Source organism: Somniosus microcephalus, chromosome 23 (genome assembly GCF_052327205.1).
Source record: "Somniosus microcephalus isolate GS21.2 chromosome 23, FLI_Smic_1.0, whole genome shotgun sequence".
Classification (NCBI taxonomy): domain Eukaryota; kingdom Metazoa; phylum Chordata; class Chondrichthyes; order Squaliformes; family Somniosidae; genus Somniosus; species Somniosus microcephalus.
In genome coordinates, this window is record NC_141009.1 from 3,750,725 (window position 1) to 3,774,655 (window position 23,931).

Here is a 23,931-nt window from a genome sequence, read left to right on the forward strand (position 1 = left end):
TTTGATGGGACAGTGTAGAGGGAGCTTTACTCTGTATCTAACCCATGCTGTACCTGCCCTGGGAGTGTTTGATGGGACAGTGTAGAGGGAGCTTTACTCTGTATCTGGCCTGATTTGGTGCTATATCGGATTTATACCACAGGTAAGAAAGAAATTATAATAAAGATGTAACAGGATTCTGTTATTCTATATATAAACCCCCCGAACCCCTCGATTAGATTCCAGCCTGTAACTCACTCCCGGGTATCTGTTATTCTATATATAAACCCCCCGAACCCCTCGATTAGATTCCAGCCTGTAACTCACTCCCGGGTATCTGTTATTCTATATATGAACCCCTCGATTAGATTCCAGCCTGTAACTCACTCCCGGGTATCTGTTATTCTATATATAAACCCCGCGAACCCCTCGATTAGATTCCAGCCTGTAACTCACTCCCGGGTATCTGTTATTCTATATATAAACCCCCCGAACCCCTCGATTAGATTCCAGCCTGTAACTCACTCCCGGGTATCTGTTATTCTATATATAAACCCCCCGAACCCCTCGATTAGATTCCAGCCTGTAACTCACTCCCGGGTATCTGTTATTCTATATATAAACCCCCCGAACCCCTCGATTAGATTCCAGCCTGTAACTCACTCCCGGGTATGTTATTCTATATATAAACCCCCCGAACCCCTCGATTAGATTCCAGCCTGTAACTCACTCCCGGGTATGTTATTCTATATATAAACCCCCCGAACCCCTCGATTAGATTCCAGCCTGTAACTCACTCCTGGGTATGTTATTCTATATATAAACCCCCCGAACCCCTCGATTAGATTCCAGCCTGTAACTCACTCCCGGGTATCTGTTATTCTATATATAAACCCCGCGAACCCCTCGATTAGATTCCAGCCTGTAACTCACTCCCGGGTATCTGTTATTCTATATATAAACCCCGCGAACCCCTCGATTAGATTCCAGCCTGTAACTCACTCCCGGGTACCTGTTATTCTATATATAAACCCCGCGAACCCCTCGATTAGATTCCAGCCTGTAACTCACTCCCGGGTATCTGTTATTCTATATATAAACCCCCCGAACCCCTCGATTGGACTCCAGCCTGTAACTCACTCCCGGGTATCTGTTACCCTTCTGGCATGCTGCTGTAATACCGTGACCCCTGCCCCCCGCCCCCCTACCCTGTGGCTTACTCTGCAGTTTTTCTTTGCAGTGGATTTGGTTCCATCATGATCTGCACCACGTTGCACAGACTGGTGGTGTACTTCTCCTCTGCGTGGAGATTCTCCATGATTGTCTCCATATTCTTCCAGTTGTTCCGGATGCTCTTTACCAGCTGATCGAACTCATTTCCCTTGTGATAGAGCAGTTGGAAAATACATTTGCACCAGTTGGCAGGCAATTCGGAGAAGAAACAGCACAGGTAAATAGCGACGATTACTCCTCCCCTCTCCCTTCCTGCGGGGAGCGGCTTCAGGCTTCCGCCCAGACCACCAGAACCTGAAAGTGCACAGGGACACTATCCCGTGGTTACACCGGGACCCTGCGCACCGCACAACTCTGCTGCACCCCACTTCCCCCCACCCGCCAGGGATGGGGGGCGCAGCCTCCGCCAGCGGGCTTTTGTTCCCTTGTAGGCGGGACAATTGCCAATAACTCTAGCAACACCAACATTAGCTGGGCAGTCCGCCCTTTACAATTACTGACACACTCCCGGGGACCCCCTGTAAATACTGACACACTCCCGGGGACCCCCTGTAAATACTGACACACTCCCGGGGACCCCTGTAAATACTGACACACTCCCGGGGAGCCCCTGTAAATACTGACACACTCCCGGGGAACCCCTGGAAATACTGAACCACTCCCGGGGACCCCCTGTAAATACTGAACCACTCCCGGGGACCCCCTGTAAATACTGACACACTCCCGGGGACCCCTGTAAATACTGACACACTCCCGGGGACCCCCTGTAAATACTGACACACTCCCGGGGACCCCCTGTAAATAGTGACATAATGCCGGGTACCCCCTGTAAATACTGACACACTCCCGGGGATCCCCTGTAAATACTGACACACTCCCGGGGACCCCCCTGTAAATACTGACACACCCCGGGGATCCCCTGTAAATATTGACACACTCCCGGGGACCCCCTGTAAATACTGACACACTCCCGGGGACCCCCTGTAAATACTGACACACTCCCAGGGACCCCCTGTAAATACTGACACACTCCCGGGTACCCCCCTGTAAATACTGACACACTCCCGGGGAACCCTGTAAATACTGACACACTCCCGGAGACCCCCTGTAAATAGTGACACACTCCTGGGGACCCCCTGTAAATACTGACACACTCCCGGTGACCCCCTGTAAATACTGACACACTCCCGGGGACCCCCTGTAAATACTGACACACTCCCGGGGACCCCCTGTAAATACTGACACGCTCCCGGGGTCCCCCTGACATCGGTAGTGAGGACAAAGGGATTAATTAAGAAGGGGAAAATAGAATATGAGAGTAAGCTTGCACGGAACATAAAAACGAACTGTAAAAGCTTTTATAAATATGTGAAGAGATAAAGATTGGTGAAGTCAAGCGTAGGTCCCTTGCAGTCAGAATCAGGGGAATTTATAATGGGGAACAAAGAAATGGCAGACCAATTAAATACATATTTTGGTTCTGTCTTCACAAAAGGAGGACACAAATAACCTCCCAGAGATGTCGGGAACATAGGGTCTGATGAAAGGGAGGAACTGAAAGAAATCAGTATTTGTAGGGAAATGGTGTTTGGGAAATTGATGGGATTGAAGGCCAATAAATCCCCAGGGCCTGATAATCTACATCCTAGGGTACTTAAGGAAGTGGCCCTAGAAATAGTAGATGCATTGCTGATCATCTTCCAACATTCGATGGAATCTGGAACAGTACCCATGGATTGGAGGGTAGCTAATGTTACCCCACTGTTCCAAAAAGGTGGTAGAGAGAAAACAGGGAATTACAGACTGGTAATCCTGACATCGGTAGTGGGGAAAATGCTAGAGTCCATTATAAAAGATGTAATAGCAGAGCACTTGGAAAACAGTGACAGGATCGGACAAAGTCAACATGGATTTACAAAAGGTAAATCGTTCTTGACTAATCTACTGGAATTTTTTGAGGATGCAACTGGTAAAATAGATAAGGGAGAACCAGTGGATGTGATGTATTTGGACTTTCAGAAGGCTTTCGATAAGGTCCCGCATAAGCGATTAGCGTGTAAAGTTAAGGCACATGGGATTGGGGGCAAGGTACTGACTTGGATAGAGAATTGGTTGGCAGACAGGAAGCAAAGAGTTGGAATAAACGGCTCTTTTTCCGAGTGGCAGGCAGTGACTAGCGGGGTACCGCAGGGATCGGTCCTGGGACCCCAGCTATTCACAATATATATATTAATGATCTAGACGAGGGAACTAGATGTAATATCTCCAAGTTTGCAGACGACACAAAGCTGGGTGGGCGTGTGTGCTGTGAGGAGGATGCCGAGAAACTCCAGTATGATTTGGACAGGTTGGGTGATTGGGCAGAAGCATGGCAGATGCAGTATAATGTGGATAAATGCGAGGTTATCCACTTTGGTGGCAAAAACAGGAAGGCAGACTATCTGAACGACAATAGATTGGGAGAAGGGTAAGTGCAATGAGACCTGGGTGTCCTTGTGCACCAGTCGCTGAAGGTAAGCATGCAGGTGCAGCAGGCGGTTAAGAAGGCAAATGGTATGTTGGCCTTCGTAGCGAGAGGGTTCGAGTACAGGAACAAGGATGTCTTGCTGCAGTTGTACAGGGCCTTGGTGAAACCACATCTTGAGTATTGTGTGCAGTTTTGGTTGCCTTATCTGAGGAAGGATGTTCTTGTCATGGAGGGAGTGCAGCGAAGATTCACCAGACTGATACCTGGGATGGCAGGAATGACTTATGAGGAGAGATTGGGTCGAATGGGCTTATACTCGCTGCAGTTTAGAAGAATGAGAGGGGATCTCCTTGAAACTTATAAAATTCTAACAGGACTAGACAGACTAGATGCAGGAAGGATGTTCCCGATGGCCGGGGAGTCCAGAACCAGGGGTCACAGTCTAAGGATAAGAGGTAAGCCATTTAGGACAGAGATGAGGAGGAATTTCTTCATCCAGAGAGTGGTGAACCTGTGGAATTCTCTACCACAGAAGGCAGTGGAGGTCAATTCATTAAATTTATATACAAGAAGGAGTTAGATATATTTCATAAGGCTAAAGGGATCAAGGGATGTGGGGAGAAGGCAGGGACAGGGTCCTGAATTTGGATGATCAGCCATGATCTGATTGAATGGCGGAGCAGGCTCGAGGGGCCGAATGGCCTACTCCTGCTCCTATCTTCTATGTTTCTATGTTTCTACTCCCGGGGACCCCCTGTAAATACTGACACACTCCCGGGGACCCCCTATAAATACTGACACACTCCCGGGGTCCCCCTGTAAATACTGACACACCCCCGGGGACTCAATGCCTGTGGAACCCGTACCACAGTGAGAGTCAGTGTCTGTGGAACCCGTACTCCAGTGAGAGTCAGTGTCTGTGGAACCCGTACCCCAGTGAGAGTCAGTGTCTGTGGAACCCGTACCCCAGTGAGAGTCAGTGTCTGTGGAACCCGTACCCCAGTGAGAGTCAGTGTCTGTGGAACCCGTACCCCAGTGAGAGTCAGTGTCTGTGGAACCCGTACCCCAGTGAGAGTCAGTGTCTGTGGAACCCGTACCCCAGTGAGAGTCAGTGTCTGTGGAACCCGTACCCCAGTGAGAGTCAGTGTCTGTGGAACCCGTACCCCAGTGAGAGTCAGTGTCTGTGGAACCCGTACCCCAGTGAGAGTCAGTGTCTGTGGAACCCGTACCCCAGTGAGAGTCAGTGTCTGTGGAACCCGTACCCCAGTGAGAGTCAGTGTCTGTGGAACCCGTACCCCAGTGAGAGTCAGTGTCTGTGGAACCCGTACCCCAGTGAGAGTCAGTGTCTGTGGAACCCGTACCCCAGTGAGAGTCAGTGTCTGTGGAACCCGTACCCCAGTGAGAGTCAGTGTCTGTGGAACCCGTACCCCAGTGAGAGTCAGTGTCTGTGGAACCCGTACCCCAGTGAGAGTCAGTGTCTGTGGAACCCGTACCCCAGTGAGAGTCAGTGTCTGTGGAACCCGTACCCCAGTGAGAGTCAGTGTCTGTGGAACCCGTACCCCAGTGAGAGTCAGTGTCTGTGGAACCCGTACCCCAGTGAGAGTCAGTGTCTGTGGAACCCGTACCCCAGTGAGAGTCAGTGTCTGTGGAACCCGTACCCCAGTGAGAGTCAGTGTCTGTGGAACCCGTACCCCAGTGAGAGTCAGTGTCTGTGGAACCCGTACCCCAGTGAGAGTCAGTGTCTGTGGAACCCGTACCCCAGTGAGAGTCAGTGTCTGTGGAACCCGTACCCCAGTGAGAGTCAGTGTCTGTGGAACCCGTACCCCAGTGAGAGTCAGTGTCTGTGGAACCTGTACCCCAGTGAGAGTCAATGTCTGTGGAACCTGTACCCCAGTGAGAGTCAGTGTCTGCAGCAGAGGAGGTGCAACAATTTTTTCAAAAATGCTACCCCAAGGAGGTCAGAGAGGAAAGAAGCAGAAAAGGCCTTTGTACATCCAGCTTGTTGCATGTCATCATCTCGAAGATTACACAGCCTGTGGACCAGATGTCGCTTCTCATGCCGACCTTGCCTTCCAGCACCTCTGGTGACATCCAAGTCTTTAAAACTACCAAAGAGGAAAAGAAAAAGCACTTGGTTATTACTTGTATATAATATTTCACAACGACAGAAACTCGAGGATCAATGTCAGAGACAATTATTTGTTACTGATTCAGGGGAGTGTTGCACAGTCAACACCTTCAAATGAAATACGGTCCCAGGTTTCATATGCAGTGTCCAAATGGGGTACTCCCAGGGCAGGTACAGCACGGGTTAGATACAGAGTAAAGCTCCCTCTACACTGTCCCATCAAACACTCCCAGGGCAGGTACAGCACGGGTTAGATACAGAGTAAAGCTCCCTCTACACTGGCCCATCAAACACTCCCAGGGCAGGTACAGCACGGGTTAGATACAGAGTAAAGCTCCCTCTACACTGTCCCATCAAACACTCCCAGGGCAGGTGTTAGATCCGTGGTTCAGTGGATAAATAATTACACGGATGCTGTACATAAGCAAATAACAGGTCTTTACTGGAGGAGGGTATCTCTAGACTGGGGTACAGAGGCATGCGCACAGCTTATATACCGGTGTGGTTACTGCCGGTACTACAGTATACAGGAGCTGTAAAAAGTAGTTGTGACTTAAAGCACATACACTACAATTCCTCCCTTTTTAGATTAATAATACCCCCTTAATATTCAAATAACAATTACATTTTTACATGTACATTCAATAACAAAAGTCCATTTATAGATTCAGTCTTTGGGGCGGCTTCCTGACCCTTTCGGGATAGCGACTTTCCGGAGGTTCTTGTTCTTGGTGCAGAGGCGATTCTGACCCCTTTTCATCAGGTAGTTCATCGGGTTCCACTGCTACTGGGTCTGAAGTAGATGCTACCGTTATGTCGGGTTCATCCCCAGGTACTGGAGACATGGGGTTGACGCCTTCCTGTGACGCTAAGATCTGATCGACGTGGCGTCTCACAATGTTCTCCCCGACATCCACTGTGTACATTAATGGCCCCTGCCTTGTATATATCGTTCCGGGTTGCCACTTCTCTGTTCGATAGTCACGGGCCAAGACTGGTTGCCCTACATTGAAGCTCCTTGTCGGCTTCTCATTGATGTGCTGGAATTGTTTGTCCTCAACATTTCTTCGCACATTTGGTCTGAGCAAGTCCAGACGAGACCTCAACCTTCGGTTAAAGAACATCATGGCCGGGGTCTGGTTGGTAACTGCATGTGTCGCGTTTCGGTAGGCTAATAAGAAATTGTCCATCTTATGCTGTAGGGGAATTTCCTCGTCGCACATGGCCTTTATCGCCTTCTTAAAGGTTTGTACGAACCTCTCAGCCAATCCATTGGTGGCTGGATGATACGGGGCGGATGTGTAATGCGTTACCCCATTCCTTTTCATGAATTTTTGGAACTCATCGGACACAAACTGTGGTCCACTATCAGAGCAGATCTGCTCTGGCAAACCGTTTCTGGCAAATATGGTCCGTAGGACTGCAATCGTTTTCTCTGTAGTGGTTGAAGACATCTTTATCACCTCAGGCCACTTTGAATGAGCATCCACTGCTATTAAGAACATTGAGTCCATGAATGGACCAGCGAAATCAATGTGCACCCGTTGCCATGGAGAGGAGGACCACTCCCATGGGTGTAGAGGGGCATGTGGTGGTGCATTTTGGACCTTCTGGCATCCTGAGCAGCTCTTAGTTAGGTCTTCGATTTGTTGATCGATTCCTGGCCACCACACGGAAGCCCTAGCAAGGCTTTTCATTTTCACTCCCCCCAGATGACCTTCATGTAGCTCATTTAGCACTCTCTCCCTTAACTTGGGTGGAATCACCACTCTGGATCCACACATCACTGTCCCCTGGCATACTGACAGCTGTTCTCTTCTGGATGAGAATGCTGGCAACAGTGAGTCGCCATGTGTTGGCCATCCCCTCACCGTCAATTCATATACCCGTGACAGCGTCGGATCATTGCGGGTCTCCTTCTCTATATCCGCGTTTGTTACTGGCAATCGTTCAATTATCGACGAATAAAATATCTCGATAGGGTCCACTGCTGGTGCTTCCTCCAACGTAGGCAGTGGCAGCTGCGATAGCCCATCAGCGTTCCCATGCTGTTTCGTGCCTTTATATTCTATTTCATATTGATTCGCCCCTAGAAACAGGGACCATCTTTGTAACCGCTGTGCAGTCATTACTAGCACGCCCTTCTTAGGATTAAAGATGGAGACAAGTGGTTGGTGGTCAGGCAGCAAGGTGAACTTCTGCCCATGCAGATAGTGGTTGAATTTTTTTACTCCCCATACTAGGCTGAGGGCCTCCCTGTCAATCTGGGCGTAGTTGCGCTCGGCTGAGGTTAGTGACCGAGACGCAAAGGCTACTGGCCTCTCCAACCCGTCTGGGAATTTGTGCGACAGCACCGCTCCAATGCCGTAGGGTGATGCATCACATGCCAAAGGAATTGGTAGTGCTGGGTTGAAATGGGCCAACACCTCTTTTGATGCAATCAATTCTTTACACTTCTGGAAAGCTCGTCTACGTTCATCATCCCACTTCCATGGTACCCCTGTTTGCAGTAGGGTGTTCAGCGGGTGTAATACTGTCGACAAATTTGGTAAGAACTTGTGGTAATAGTTTACCAGCCCGAGGAACGACCTCAGTTGTGACACATTTTCCGGTGCTGGAGCCTTGACTACTGCCTCAATCTTTTCAGGGGGCTTATGTAACCCCTCTTCATCGATGACGTGGCCGCAATACGAGATCTGTTTCTGGAAAAACTCGCACTTGTGGCGATTAGCTCGTAGCCCATATTCCTTTAATCTGGCGAGCACCTTCTCCAAGTTAGCGAGGTGATCACCGTCATTTTCGCCCGTGACCAAGATGTCGTCCAAATAACACTGGGTTCCTGAAATCCCTTGCAGGACCTGATCCATCGCCCTTTGCCAGATAGCCGGAGCCGAGGCTACTCCAAACACCAGCCGGTTGTATTGATAGAGACCTTTATGGGTGTTGATCGTAAGGTAATGTTTCGAAGCTTCTTCTACCTCCATTTGCAAGTACGCCTGGGCTAGATCAATTTTGGTGAAGCGTTTACCACCAGATAGCGAGGCGAAAATATCCTCAATTCGTGGAAGCGGATATTGCACCGTGTGAAGGACTGGGTTCACTGTCACCTTAAAATCCCCACAGATGCAGACCTTCTTTGGTTCCCCAGGCGTATTACTCAACGACCTCTTCATTACAGGAACGATGGGTGTAGCCCACTCGCTCCAGTCCACTTTGGACAGTACTCCTGAACGTTCCAACCCTTCCAGCTCTGCTTCAACCGCTGGTCTGATCACATAAGGCACTGGTCTGGCCTTCAGAAACTTTGGGCTTGCATTATCCTCTATTTTAATTGTTGCTGTTATTCCTTTTAGTGTTCCTAGTCCCTCCTGGAACACTTCTTTTGCGTCAGTTAGCATTTTTGACAGTCGTCCAGGTGTGACGTCGTCATCCTTTTTGGCCTCCACCTTCAGTGCCTGTATGGAATGCCAATCTAAATGTATCTTCCGGATCCATTCACGTCCTAGCAGTGGTGGTCCTCCATTTGGCAATACATATATATCCATTTTAGGTATTTCCTGACCTTTATATGTCACTTTCACCCTTATTTTTCCTTTGGGGTAGACTTTTTGCCCCGTATACGTCTTCAAGACAATCTCTGTAGCTTTCAAGGGTATGTGTGAAAATAGCTGCTTGTAGTCTCTTTGATTTATGACTGTTAGAGCTGACCCTGTGTCGAATTCCATTTCCACTTGGACTCCGTCTATCTTGAGTGTAACCCAGATAGTCTGGTGATCCTCCATTTCGGTTACATTATGTAGTTTCAGACAACCCAGCTCCTTGCTTCCGGAGTCTGTGTCACTTTTCTGTTCGTCTGAACCACTGCCCATCACCTGGTGTACCTTTTTGTACTTCTCCTGTGGAGATTTCTTACTGTTGGTTTTCTTCCCAGACCTGCAGACTCTTGCTATGTGTCCTGCTTTCCCACACTGTCTGCACACTTGGACCTTGAACCAACAATCTTTCTGGTCATGTGTTGTTCTGCCGCAGCGATAGCACTTCCCTGTTCCATAGGTCATTTCGTTGGTGCCGTATTCTTGCGGTCTCCGTTGTATCGCTGCAGCGCCCTTTGCGGCTGCTTCGTGTGATACTGCCATATTGAAAGCTTTGTCCAGCGTAAGGTCCTTTTCTGATAGAAGCCGTTTCTGGGTTCCTTCACTTTGTAGCCCACACACAAACTTGTCCCTTAACGTGTCTGCTAGTCCCGCTCCAAACTGGCAGTATTTCGATAGCTTGCGCAGTTCCGTTAGGTACTCAGCATTGCTTTCGTCTTTGTGTTGGTTCCTTTTATGGAACTTAAATCGTTCTGCTATCAGCAGCGGTGTGGGGTTTAAGTGGTCCTGTAGGATTTCTACTATGCTTTCAAAATTCTTGTTTACCGGCTTCTCTGGGGTTATTAGATTTCGCAGTAACCCATAAGTTTTTGCACCCATGGAATTTAACAGAACCAGTGCTTTATTAGCATCTGGCACTTCATTCGCCCTGCAGTACACCTCAATACGTTCCACATATGTCGCCCAATCTTCGACTTCATTGTCGAACGTAGATACTGCCACTCTTCGGCATCCTTGGTTGTGCGTTAACTATCACCAATGGCGCCTCCCGCGCTCTCCCTGCTTCTCCGCGGCTCAATGGCATCTCCTGCGCTCTCCCTGCTTCTCCGTGGCTCAATGGCGCCTCCCCTTGCTTCGCCCCGCGGACCCTGATCAGCCCGTGATCCCTGGCTGTGCTCTGCGCGTTCTTCTCTTGATATTTGTCGACGCCGCTCAGTCTAGAACCCGGCTGTTTCTTACCCTCTCTCTCTCCGGTTTGCAGTATTTTTCCTCGACGCCGCTCGGTGATCAACCCCCGGCTGCGCCCTGCTCTCTTCACCCTTTTTCTTACCCCGTCGACGCTGCCCGGCTCTCTCTCTCTCTGCCGTCGGTCGGCTCCAGCCGCCGCTGCTCGGGAAGGGTCTGCTCTGGACCTGTCGTCGGTCTCTTACTGTTCGTTGTGGCTGGGGAACCAAGCCCGGCTCTCCACAGCCTCCCCAGCGAAGTTGGATCTCTGCCTGACTGCTGGGCGGTTGCTCGCGGTCGACGCCTGTGTTCCTGGACTCGACTATTTTTGTTTTTTTTTGTTTGTTTAATGTTGCAGGTAGATTCGCATCAACACTCGTCGCCACTGTTAGATCCGTGATTCAGTGGATAAATAATTACACGGATGCTGTACATAAACAAATAACAGGTCTTTACTGGAGGAGGGTATCTCTAGACTGGGGTACAGAGGCATGCGCACAGCTTATATACCGGTGTGGTTACTGCCGGTATTACAGTATACAGGAGCTGTAAAAAGTAGTTCTGACTTAAAGCGCATACACTAGAGCAGGTACAATACTGGTTAGATTCTTGCTGTAAGTATTAAGAATGGTAGAGATTTTGAAATGAGTAATGTCCATCAGTGTCCCTCCTTTCACACAGCCGGTCAGGAAACCTTATCCCACCTATGTGGTGCTAAAGAAGCAGGAAGGCAATTCAATGCAAATCTTTGCCAAATTAAGGGTAGTTTTCTGTTGTACTTGGGCTTCAAACTGCTGCCACTGCCAGACTCATTCTCAGAGACTGGTCTTCATGCAGGCTAAGGTGAAAGCACTATGTTATTACAGGCGATAAACCAATCCTTGTCTATCATCCAATTCCCTCCCACTAATTCCTCATCCCAGGACCCATCAGTCCAGAAACTGCTGTTCCAGTGCTGCTTTTTAATCAGACACCAGGTGGCGCACTCGGACCGTGCTGGAATCCAGCCTGACGTTTTAATGCAGCCGGTTTTCTGACCCCTTCTCCTGACCGCAATGAATCTCACTGGGGTTGGGGTTACACGGGCACTGGGCACCCTTCAGGACCTTGTCCCAGCAGCCGTTCTTCATGTACAGGGTGGGGCTGGCTGTGAGCTGGGCTATTCGACTGTGGGGGCACCACAGGTGAGCCGATCGTGACCTAACCTGTCTTCCAGCGAAGGTCACCTCATTGGCTGGGGTAGATTGTTTTCACCCCCCCACCCCCTCTGGAGCTCAGAGGCACTGTGGCCAATGTAGTCCCAGCTGTCACCCGGGGGAGATCTCTGCACTCTCTTCAAGCAGCTCAGCTGCCACGGTTCTGCCCGGGAAAATGGGTGAATTAAACAGCGTTTCTTACCCTCCTTCATCCTGATCTTTAACTTAACCTCATCATTGAGAAACGTAGGAACGATGAAATCACAAATCAAGAATGAGAGATCGTCCGTCATTACGATGTTCGTCGGTTTCAAGTTTCTAGGGAGGGAATTGATGCAATAAATTGTACCAACATTTTAATTTGCATATTATTCTTCCGAGCTACGCACACACTATTTTTTTCTGCTTCCTCCACACGTGAGTCTAAACAGTGTCAGTAAGGCATTAAATGGGGGAGTGCAGAACACTGTCTGCCCCATGATACTCCCTATAGTCCAAAAGAGAGACTTGTATTTCTACAGCACTTTTCACCACCTCAGGACGTCCCAAAGCGCTTTACAGCCAATGAAGTACTTTTTGAAGTGAAGTATAAGAAACGCAGCAGCCAATTTGCGCACAGCAAGCTCCCACAAACAGCAATGTGATAATGATCAGATCATCTGTTTTTTAGTGACGTTGGTTGAGGGATAAATATTGGCCAGGACACCGGGGAGAACTCCCCTGCTCTTCTTCGAAATACAAGGAAACTCTTTGGTATCCGGCACCGACGTGTTGCCGGTTGATCAAAAATTCCGGATGACGGAGAGGGTTATCTACCGAGGCTATTTTTAACAAAGAAAAATTAAAAAAATCAAGAAATGTGCAGTATACAGTAATTGGGGACTCACCTACAGAATGTTGTGTTAAATGGATGGTGGAAGATGCTTGATTAAGTACAGTACTGCCAGTTGAGGGTAATGCAATGCAATGACGACCAGCAGCGTGGGAGACACACAGTACCCCTGTAAAATGGCGGATCGGAAGAGACTACCGGCAGCGCGGGAGAGTCAGACTCCTGTTATTGAGGTACTCTTTTATTTGAACCCCCAAAAAAACCCAATTGGACTGTAAATAAACAAAAGCCTGTTACAGGGGTATTGAGGTGTTCCGACTCCCGACAGCGCCAAGAAGCCGAGTAGTGGCAGTTTGGAGAACTACCCCCACTGACTAACTCGGCCACCGCGGGAGACTCGGACTCGGCAACATTGCCGGTTATTGAGCTGTTGTTTTCGGAGTGAGAATTTTGCCGGTTAATAGAGAATTCCGGATATTTAGGTGCCGTTTAAATGAGAGTTTCCTGTAGTGTCATTGGATCGTTTACATCCACCCGAGAGGGCAGACGGGGCCTCGGTTTAATGTCTCATCCGAAAGGCATCAAGGGGTATGGGGAGAGAGCGGGAATATGGTATTGAGACAGAGGATCAGCCATGATCACACTGAATGGCGGAGTAGGCTCGAATGGCTGACTCCTGCTCCTATTTTTCGATGTTTTCTATGAACAGACTCATCCAGCACAATGTACCAAACTAGCTTCGAGTGAAGCAATGAGGAAAATCTCAAAGGTGGAGCGATACAGAATGGGGCGGGTTTTGTTGTGAATATAGTGGTGAGGCTAACAGCACTCGCCGTTATTTATGCGCAAATCGGACAGCAACTTCCGGCAAGCGCACACGCAGTTAAACGTGGAAATCCGGAAGTTGCTGTCAGAGATGCCCTGCTCCTCCAGAAGCTGCACGATAACGCCATCTTGCAGAGAGGCTCACCGTTCAAATACATGGAACGGCGTGAAGTCGCTGTACTTAACTCATAGATACACACTAAACTCACCAGAAAAAGTTAGGGTTCGTCCACTCCAATCCAAGTACCCTTTTAACGGCGTGATAAGTCTTAAATATTGCCAAACAACCTCGCTGGCACTGAAAATTGACTTTTACAAGTGTGCAGTCTCATTCCTTCAGATTTTAATTATTGACGGAGATTTTTTAATAAATGTTAATACTTTTTTGTTTACTTTTTCTGTCTCATCTCTCTCTTAATCCCATCTTTCTTTCCTTCTCTTGGTTTCGCTTTCTGTACCCGATCTGGCATTGAATTAAATATTCTAACCGACATTTCCTGGTTCTGGCTCTGCGCTGCTCATTAACGATTGTTCAATCTGATTGGTTAAGGAGAAACCCAGATAATTGCCTGTTCACACAGGTCCCAGATGCCCTGTAGAGGGCGCTGCGCTGTTTGGATAACTGGCTGACATCAACTTGCCGTGCAAAACCCATAGAAAGTCTGTGGGACAGGACAAGTCTAACTCATGACAGGCGCCATTCGTCCACTGCGGACAACAAAATCCGGCTCGTTCATATTAATGATCATCAGAGCTTTACTCTGACCCGTGATAACCTGTGCTGTACCTGGGAGTGTTTGATGGGACAGTGTAGAGGGAGCTTTACTCTGTATCTAACCCGTGCTGTGCCTGCCCTGTGAAAGTTTGATTTTGTCCTGTGGTTGCAAAGTGAAAGAACACTTCATTTCCCAGCATTAGCTGCCGTCTGCTTATTGAACAGAGAACATGCCGTCAGGTACTAACCCGTGAATCAGATGTTTGGATTGGATATAGACGAGGGCATCCACCATCTGTCCCAGGAAATTCTTGATCACCTTAGGGAACAAATGCACATGGTATAAATGGAGCAGAACAGAACGGCTTGCAGAAAGAAAAATTCCCAGACACTCCTGATGGCTCAGTGAGTAAATGTCTTGCTCCATGTGGTCGTTTAGTCCAGGAAGGTCGCGGTTTGGTCTTCGGCCTGTGCTGAAATAGCTGATTTGAGCTGGGGGGCACTGGGAGCGCGATGATTGGCCTGAGCACCTCTGGGTTGGGGAGTCAGCAGTGCTCCCAGTACTGATCACCATCCAGCGGCCTCCAGCGTCGGGTGAGGACAGGATCAGGTTTCGTTGTGATGTCCTCCATGGTTCAATGTCCTGCTAACACTGACTGCCTGGGCTCACACCTGAGGAGTAGCCACTTGTGTGGGGAAACTGGAGATTGCCGAAGCCTGCAAATGTTCATGTACGAGGGCGTTCCGGCTATTTGCCCGTGGAAGCCCTCGCCAATGTCCACACACATGCATTTTCTAGCGAGGGTAGCGAGTGTGTGAGGGATCCCTGGCCAACCTTTGCATTCCCCCAGCCCAGGGACTTCAAGGCCCATTGTAACCTCCGCCCTCCCCCCTCCTCCCAACCATAGCCCACTCCATTAGTGCCAACGCACGAGCCGCGATCATCTAACTTGGCACAGACCGTCAATTGAACGCTGACCATCTCCCAGCTTTCTGGCACATTCAATTCAAACTCCTCATTCCTCCTCTTCAAATCACTCTGTGGCCTCATCCCACCCTTTTTATGCGACACTCCTCCAGCCCTACGGTTGCCCCTGTACCATCGCTACTCCCACTCTGGCCTTGTGTGCTCTCCTCCCCCTCCACCCACCCCGTCCCCACTGGTGGCACAGCTTATAGGCTGCCTCAGCCCCACTTTCTGGAACGCTGTCGCCCCAAACCCGCCACACCCGCGCCCCCAGTCTCTCCACCTTTAGAAACCTTCTCAAAACACATCTTTACAATTCATCTTGCACTCACCTTCCCCGCACCGCACACCATGGGTTACTGTCGGTCCCTCCCCCAACACAAGAAAATGCCTTGGCATGATTTGCCGTGTTAAAGACGTTGTTTAAAGCTCACTGGTTCGGCTCCAGCTGGAGTATTGTGTCCAATTCTGGGCACCGCACATCAGGAAGGATGTCGAGGCCTTGGAGAGGGTGCAGAGGAGATTTACTGGAATGGTCCCAGGGATGAGGAACTTCAGTGATGTGGAGAGGCTGGAGAAGCTGGGGTCGTTCTCTTTCGAGCAGAGAAGGTTATGGGGAGATTTAATCGAGGTGTTCAAAATTATGAAGGGTTTCGATGGAGTAAATAAGGAGAAACTGTTTCCAGTGGCAGGAGGGTCGGTAACCAGAGGACACAGATTGAAGATCATTGGCAAAAAAGAGGGGAGATGAGGAGAAATTTTGTTTACGCAGCGAGTTGTTGTGATCTGGAATGTTCTGCCCGAAAGGGCGGTGGGAGCAGATTCAATAGTAACTTTCAAAAGGGAATTGGATAAATAGTTGAAGGGGTGAAATTCACAGGGGTTTGGGGAAAGAGCAAGGGGGAGTGGGACTAATTGGACAGCTCGTTCAAAGAGCCGGCACAGACACGATGGGCCGAATGGCCTCCTCCTGTGCTGCAAGATTCTGCGATAAATACAAATTGTTGCTGCAGGATCCAATGTGTGGTGCACTTACTCAGGGGTGCGAGCAAGCCCTTTTGCGGCAGTCGCATACAGTAACAAAATTTGCCGATGACACCAAATCGGGGGGTGTAGTTAATACAGAGGAAGAGTGCAACAAAACACAGGAAGACGTTAATAATCTCGCAAAATGGGCATGTAAATTGTAAATTAACTTCAATATAGGAAAGTGCGAGGTGTTGCATTTTGGTAGGAAAAATAAGGAGGTCACACACTCCTTGGAAAATAAGAATCTAAATGGGGTAGAGGAGCAGAGGGATCGGGGGGAAACAGATTCACAAATCACTAAAAATAGCGACACAGGTTAATAAGGTCATTTAAAAAGCAAACCAAGACCTGGGGTTCATTTCTACAGGGATAGAATTCAAAATCAGAGAATTTATGTTAAACTTGTGTAGAACCTTGGTTAGACCACACTTGGAGCGCTGTGCACAGTTCTGGTCTCCATATCACAAAAAGGATATCGAGGCACTGGAGAAGGTGCAAAAAAGATTCACAAGGATGATACCAGAACTGGGAGGTTCCACCCATCAGGAAAGATTGAACAGGCGGGGGCTCTTTTCTCTAGAAAAGAGAAGGCTGAGGGGTGACCTGAATAATTATGAAAGGGTTCGATAGGGTAGACGCAGAGAAGATGTTTCCACTTGTGGGAAAGACCAGGACTAGGGGCCATCAATATAAGACAGTCACTAATAAATCCAATAGGGAATTCAGGAGAAACTTCTTTACCCAGAGAGTGGTGAGAATGTGGAACTCGCTACCACAGGGAGTGGTTGAGGCGAATAAGAACATAAGAAATAGGAGCAGGAGTCGGCCAATCGGCCCCTCGAGCCTGCTCCGCCATTCAATAAGATCATGGCTGATCTGATCCTAACCGCCAATCCACTATCACAGAACCATCTCCTGAATCTAACAGAATTAGACACACGAAATAGGAGCAGGATCAGGCTACACGGCCCCTGGGCCCGCTCCGCTACCCACAGGGCCATGACCATTCCGAACCTAGACTCATGTCCAAATTCCTGCCCGCTCCCCGTAACCCTTAATTCCATTTACTTCTAGGAAACTGTCTATTTCTGTTTTAAATTTATGTAATGATGTAGCTTCTACAGCTTTTTGGGGCAGCATATTCCATGGACCTACCACCCTCTGAGTGAAGTAGTTCCTCCTCATCTCAGTTTTGAAAGAGCAGCCCCTTATTCTAAGACTATGCCCCCTAGTTCTAGTTTCACCCATCATCGGGAACATCTTCCCCGCATCCACCCGATCCAACCCCTTCACAATCTTATATGTTTCAATAAGATCGCCTCTCATTCTTCTGAACTCCAATGAGTAGAGTCCCAATCTACTCAACCTCTCCTCATATGTCCATCCCCTCATCCCCGGGATTAACCGAGTGAACCTTCTTTGTACTGACTCGAGAGCAAGTATGTCTTTTCTTAAGTATGGACACCAAAACTGTATGCAGTATTCCAGGTGCGGTCTCACCAATACCTTGTACAACTGAAGCAATACCTCCCTATTTTTATATTCTATCCCCCTAGCAATGAAAGCCAACATTCCATTGGCCTTCTTAATCACTTGCTGCACCTGCATACTAACCTTCTGAGTTTCATGCACCAGGACCCCCAGATCCCTTTGTACTTCAGTACTTTCCAGTTTCTTGCCATTAAGATAATAACTTGCTCTACGATTTTTCCTGCCAAAGTGCATAACCTCACACTTTCCAGTATTGTATTCCATCTGCCAAATCTCTGCCCACTTACTTAGCCTGTCGATGTCCCCTTGCAGGTTTTTTATGTCCTCCTCACTCACTACTTTCCCTCCCATCTTAGTATCATCTGCAAACTTGGATATGTTACACTCGGTCCCCTCCTCCAAATCGTTAATATAGATTGTAAAGAGTTGGGGACCCAGCACTGACCCCTGCAGAACACCACTAGTTACTGATTGCCAGTCTGAGAATGAACCATTTATCCCAACTCTCTGCCTTCTGTTAGATAGCCAATCCTCTATCCATACCAGAATATTACCCCCAATCCCATGATTTTTTATCTTAAGCAATAATCTTTTGTGTGGCACCTTGTCAAATGCCTTTTGGAAGTCTAAATACACTACGTCCACTGGTTCCCCTTTATCCACCCTATATGTTACTTCCTCAAAGAACTCCAGCAAATTTGTCAAACATGACTTCCCCTTCATAAAACCATGCTGACTTTGTCCTATTAAATTATGATTATCCAAATGTCCTGTTACTGTCTCCTTAATAATGGACTCCAATATTTTACCTACCACAGATGTTAGGCTAACCGGTCTATAGTTTCCAGCCTTCTGTCTACTGCCCTTTTTAAATAAGGGTGTTACATTAGCAGTTTTCCAGTCTGCCGGGACCTTTGCCGAGTCCAGGGAGTTTTGGAAAATTATTACCAATGCATCCACAATCCCTACCGCCACTTCCCTCAAGACCCTAGGATGTAAGCCATCAGGTCCAGGTGATTTATCCGCCTTGAGTCCCATTATTTTACCGAGTACCACTTCCTTAGTGATTTTGATCGTGTTTAGCTCCTCCCCCCCTTTAGCCCCCTGTTTGTCCAGTGTTGGGATATTCTTAGTGTCTTCTACTGTAAAGACTGATATAAAATATTCATTCAGTGTTTTTGCCATCTCCATATTTCCCACCATTAATTTCCCGGTCTCATCCTCTAAGGGACCAACATTTACTTTAGCCACCCTTTTTCTTTTTATATAACTATAAAAACTCTTACTATCTGTTTTTATATTTTTTGCTAATTTACTTTCATAATCTATCTTCCCTTTCTTAATCAATCTTTTTGTTATTTTTTGCTGTCTTTTAAAGTTTTCCCAATCCTCTATCCTCCCACTAGATTTGGCTACCTTATATGCCCTTGTTTTTAGTCGAATACTATCCTTAATTTCTTTACTTAGCCACGGATGGCTGTCTTTTCTTTTACACCCTTTTCTTCTCAGTGGAATATATTTTTTTTGGAAGTTGTAAAATAACTCCTTAAATGTACACCACTGATCATGTATCATCTTACCCTTTAATCTATTTTCCCAATCCACTCTACTCAATTCCGCTCTCATACCTTCATAGTCTCCTTTATTCAAGCTTAGCACGCTTGTTTGAGATCCAACCTTCTCACCCTCTAATTGAATATGGAATTCAACCATGTTATGGTCATTCATTCCAAGGGGATCCTTTACTAGGACATTTTTAATTAATCCTGTCTCGTTACACAGGACCAGATCTAAGGTTGCTTGCCCCCTGGTCGGTTCAGTTACATACTGCTCAAGAAACCCATCCCTAATACACTCAATGAACTCATCCTCAAGGCAGCCCTGCCCAATTTGATTTGTCCAATTAATATGATAGTTAAAATCCCCCATAATTATAGATGTTCCCTTATTACAAGCCTCAACTATTTCCTGATTGACACTCCGTCCAACAGAGTTGCCACTGTTCGGAGGCCTATAGACTACGCCCACTAGTGTTTTTTTCCCCTTATTATTCCTTACCTCCACCCAAACTGTTTCATTATCCTGATCTTTTGACCCAATATCATTTCTCTGTATTACAGTGATTCCTTCCTTTATTAACATAGCCACCCCACCTCCCCTTCCTTCCTGCCTGTCCTTCCTGATCGTTAAATAACCTGGTATGTTTAATTCCCAGGCATTGTCACCCTGCAGCCTTGTTTCTGTAATGGCCACAAGATCATACCCATATGTAGTTATTTGTGCCATTAACTCGTCTATTTTGTTACGAATGCTACGTGCATTCAGATAGAGAACTTTCAAAGATGTTTTGTGACACTTAGTTCCTGCTTTTGCCCTTTTTATTACTTTACCTTTTACTCCATACCTTCTGCCCCTTCCTGACACGCTCTGGTTTTTAATTTCCCCACTGCTACCTAAGTCTATGACCTTCTCTGTTGTCATTTTTATTATTTGCTCTCTAGGAACCTCCCCCCCACTAGTTAGTTTAAAGCCCTCTCTACAGCCCTAGTTATATGATCCGCCAGGACTCTAGTCCCAGCACTGGCCAAGTGAAGCCCGTCCCAATGGAACAGCTCCCTCCTGCCCCAGTACTGGTGCCAGTGTCCCAGGAAGCAAAACCCATTTCTCCCACACCAGTCTTTGAGCCACGCATTTAACTCTCTAATTTTATTTGTCCTAGCCAAATTCACTCGTGGCTCAGGTAATAGATTATTACCCTTGTGGCTCTGCTTTTTAATTTGGCCCCTAGCTGCTCAAACTCCCTCAGCAGAACCTCCTTCCTTGTCCTATCTATGTCGTTGGTACCAACATGGACCACGACAACTGGATCCTCCCCCTCGCACTCCAAGTTTCTCTCCAGTCCAGAGGAGATGTCCTTAACCCTGGCACCGGGCAGGCAACACAGCCTTCGGGACTCTCGCTCTCGGCTGCAAAGAACTCTATCTATCCCCCTAACTAATAGTATAGATGCATTTAAGGGGAAGCTGGATAAACACATGAGGGAGAAAGGAATAGAAGGATATGCTGACAGGGTGAGACGGAGTAGAGGTGGGAGGAGACTCGTGTGGAGCAGAAACACCGTCACGGAGCAGTGGGGCCGAATGGCCTGTTTCTGTGCTGGACATTCTCTGTAATATTCACAATAAAAGAAGAACAGAAAAAAAGAGCAGGCCGCTTTACACCCCGCCCAAATCGGGCGGCTGATTCGCTGGCGCTCGTTGCGCGCTGCCTACCCGGGGCGAATTTCACCCCCATGATGTTCTCAGCCAGCTCAAAGATCAGCAGCCAGCTATGAGGCTGCCCCCTAGTGCTGGGAGGAATGAGCTACATGGAGACACTGGGCTTTCTTCATCTCTCCTTACCATCTCCCGCACTTTCTGCTTCCTCCGTCTGTTGTCCCGGAGGAGCATGGCCATGTCTCCCACAGCAGAGAAGTCCATCACCATACAAACGGACATCGCCGACTCCTGTACAGCAAACAGCAAGGGACAAAGTGAAGGTCAAAGCACTGGGATTCATCCCTGCTACCTCACATTAAAAAAAAAACTTCCATTTCTACAGCGCTTCTCACACACTCAGGCTGCCCCAAGGTGCTTCACAGCCAATTGAAGGGCAGTCACTGGTGTAATGTGGGGAAAGGCAGTCACTGGTGTAATGTGGGGAAAGGCAGTCACTGGTGTAATGTGGGGAAAGGCAGTCACTGGTGTAATGTGGGGAAAGGCAGTCACTGGTGAAATGTGGGGAAAGGCAGTCACTGGTGTAATGTGGGGAAAGGCAGTCACTGGTGTAATGTGGGGAAAGGCAGTCACTGGTGAAATGTGGGGAAAGGCAGTCACTGGTGTAATGTGGGGAAAGGCAGTCACTGGTGTAATGTGGGGAAAGGCAGTCACTGGTGTACTCTTTTAGTTTGGACCAAAAACAAATTTGACTGTAAATTAACAAAAGTTCAACTAAAACTTAAACAAATCAAATTAAAATTTGGTTTTCCGGGTTGATGATGCACTCCAGTCCCCGCAGCGCCCACCGGTCGCGGAAAAACTCAAGCGTGCCAGCGGACACTGCGTGCTCCATCTCCAGGGCCACCCGGGCGCGAACGTGGCCGCAGAAGAGAGGCAGGCAATCCGGCTGGACGACCCCCTCGACCGCCCGCTGCCTGGACCAATTGATGGCTTTTTTAGCCAGGCCCAGGAGCAGGCCTACAAGGAGGTCCTCCAACCTGCTCGCTCCCCTCTGCACTGGGTGACCGTAGATCAAGAGCGTGGGACTGAAGTGCAACCAAAAATCGAGGAGCAGCCCCTTCAAGTAATGAAAGAGGGGCTGCAACCTCTCACACTCCATATATACGTGGAACACGGACTCCTCCAGGCCGCAGAAAATACAGGCGGCCTGGGAGTCCGTGAACCTATTTAAAACCATATTGCACGGGACCGCTCCGTGCAACACCCTCCAGGCCAAGTCCCTGATGGAACAAGGGAGGACTCCCGCATAGAGAGCCCTCCATTGGGGACCTCCGCCACCACCGGTCGGCAAGACGCCACGCCAAGGCGTGTCCGGACGGCAGACGAAGATGGCAAAGTGGAGAGTGTGCAGGAGCAGCCCGTACAGGAAACCCCTCCGCGCGGAATGAAAAGGCACGGAGGGTATTTCCTCGAGACAGCTCAAGTTGTGAGGCGCCGGTTCCCGAGGGGAGTTTCGGGGCCGGGCGCCGATGAGGAATTCCGTCCGAACTGGGGTAAGCTTGGACGGGATCGCCCCACGTGCTTGAGCCGCCTCGATACACCTAGTGGAGCCGGGGCCCAGTGGCACTTTCACCGACTCGATGGCTTTGACCGCGAGCCGGACGTTGGCCCAGGACAGGCGCCGCGCCAGCTCCTCCAGCGCCATCCAGCCCGCTCCTCCGCCATCGAGCAGGTCCCCGACTCTGGTCACCTTGCCAGGCACAGCCCTGCCCTCCGCCAGCCGCCCGAACCCGAGGACGTGGAGGTGCGGATTCCTGAGCAGCGGCTCCCAAAGGACAGCTGCCGCTCCTGACGGGGGAGAGCTCCGCCTGGAAGCGACATAGTTCCAAACCCATAGCAGTTCCTGGTAGAAGACAGGCAGCTCCCGCAGGCTGGCACGCGTGCCGCCCACTTTCGCGAACAGGAGCTGCGTGTCGTAATTGAGGCCGTGCAGCTGGCGGAAGAAATACGTCGCCAGTGCACACCATCTCGGAGGATTCTCGACGTACAGGTATCTCTGCAGCGTCTGAAGACGGAAAGTCGCAGCCTGGGTGCGAAGGCACACCAGCGCCTGACCGCCCTCCCTAAGCGGGAGACACAGAACCGCGGCAGAGACCCAGTGCTTCCTTTTGTCCCAGAAGAAGTCGATGAGCTTCTTCTGCATCTTGGCGACAAACGCAGGGGGAGGGATCAAAGTGACCAACCGGTACCACAACATGGCGGCCACCAGCTGGTTTATGACCAGTGCTCGACCCCTGTAGGACAACACTCAGAGCAGTCCTGTCCAGCGTCCTAGGCGAGCGGTGACTTTGGCCTCCAGCTCTTGCCAGTTCGCCGGCCAGGCGTCCTCGGCAGGGCTAAGGTGGACTCCCAAATAGAGGAGGTGTGTGTGGTGCTCCAGGCGAAAGGCCTGAACTCCTCCGGCAGGGAGTCCACCCGCCACTGACCCACCAGGAGTCCGGAACATTTCTCCCAGTTGATCTTGGCGGAGGATGCGTCCGAGTAAATCTGCTGGCATTCCCGCATCCTCCGCAAGTCAGCGGGATCAGTGACCGTGAGGAGCACGCCATCGGCGTAAGCCGAGAGGACCACCTCCACGCCCGGCCGTTGCAGAGCCAGTCCCGTCAACCTCTTCCGCAAGAGGCGCAGGAAAGGCTCCACGCAAACGGCGTATAACTGACCAGACATGGGGCATCCCTGACGCACCCCCCTCCCGAAGCAAAGGGGCGCCGTCAAGGACCCGTTAACTTTAATCAGACACTCCGCGGCGGCGTACAGAAGTCGGATCCGGGTGACAAAATGCGTCCCGAACCCGAATGCGCGCAGAGTCCCGAAGAGATACTCGTGATCCACCCTGTCGAACGCCTTCTCCTGATCCAGCGAAAGGAAGGCGACCGACAGACCAGCCCTCTGGGAATGGTGGACCAGGTCCCGGACCAGATGGATGTTATCGTGAATGGTCCGGCCCGGGACCGTGTAGGACTGGTCGGGGTGG

The 23,931-nt window shown here is 49.3% G+C and overlaps 1 protein-coding gene across 1 annotated transcript in view; it reads right to left on the minus strand.

The window, feature by feature from the left end:
* The window catches only part of LOC147101563 (serine/threonine kinase-like domain-containing protein STKLD1), a 42,131-nt gene extending 20,950 nt beyond the window's left edge, over positions 1–21,181 (minus strand). The window contains exons 1-5 of the mRNA XM_085965224.1: positions 21,081–21,181; positions 14,441–14,511; positions 12,023–12,138; positions 5,672–5,784; positions 1,200–1,360 (exon numbers count right to left, since the gene is read on the minus strand). Of these exons, the coding sequence (XP_085821350.1) occupies positions 1,200–1,360; positions 5,672–5,784; positions 12,023–12,138; positions 14,441–14,511; positions 21,081–21,176 (557 nt within the window). The 5' untranslated portion in view covers positions 21,177–21,181. The remainder of the gene's footprint in view (positions 1–1,199; positions 1,361–5,671; positions 5,785–12,022; positions 12,139–14,440; positions 14,512–21,080) is intronic.
* Positions 21,182–23,931: the final 2,750 nt, after the last annotated feature.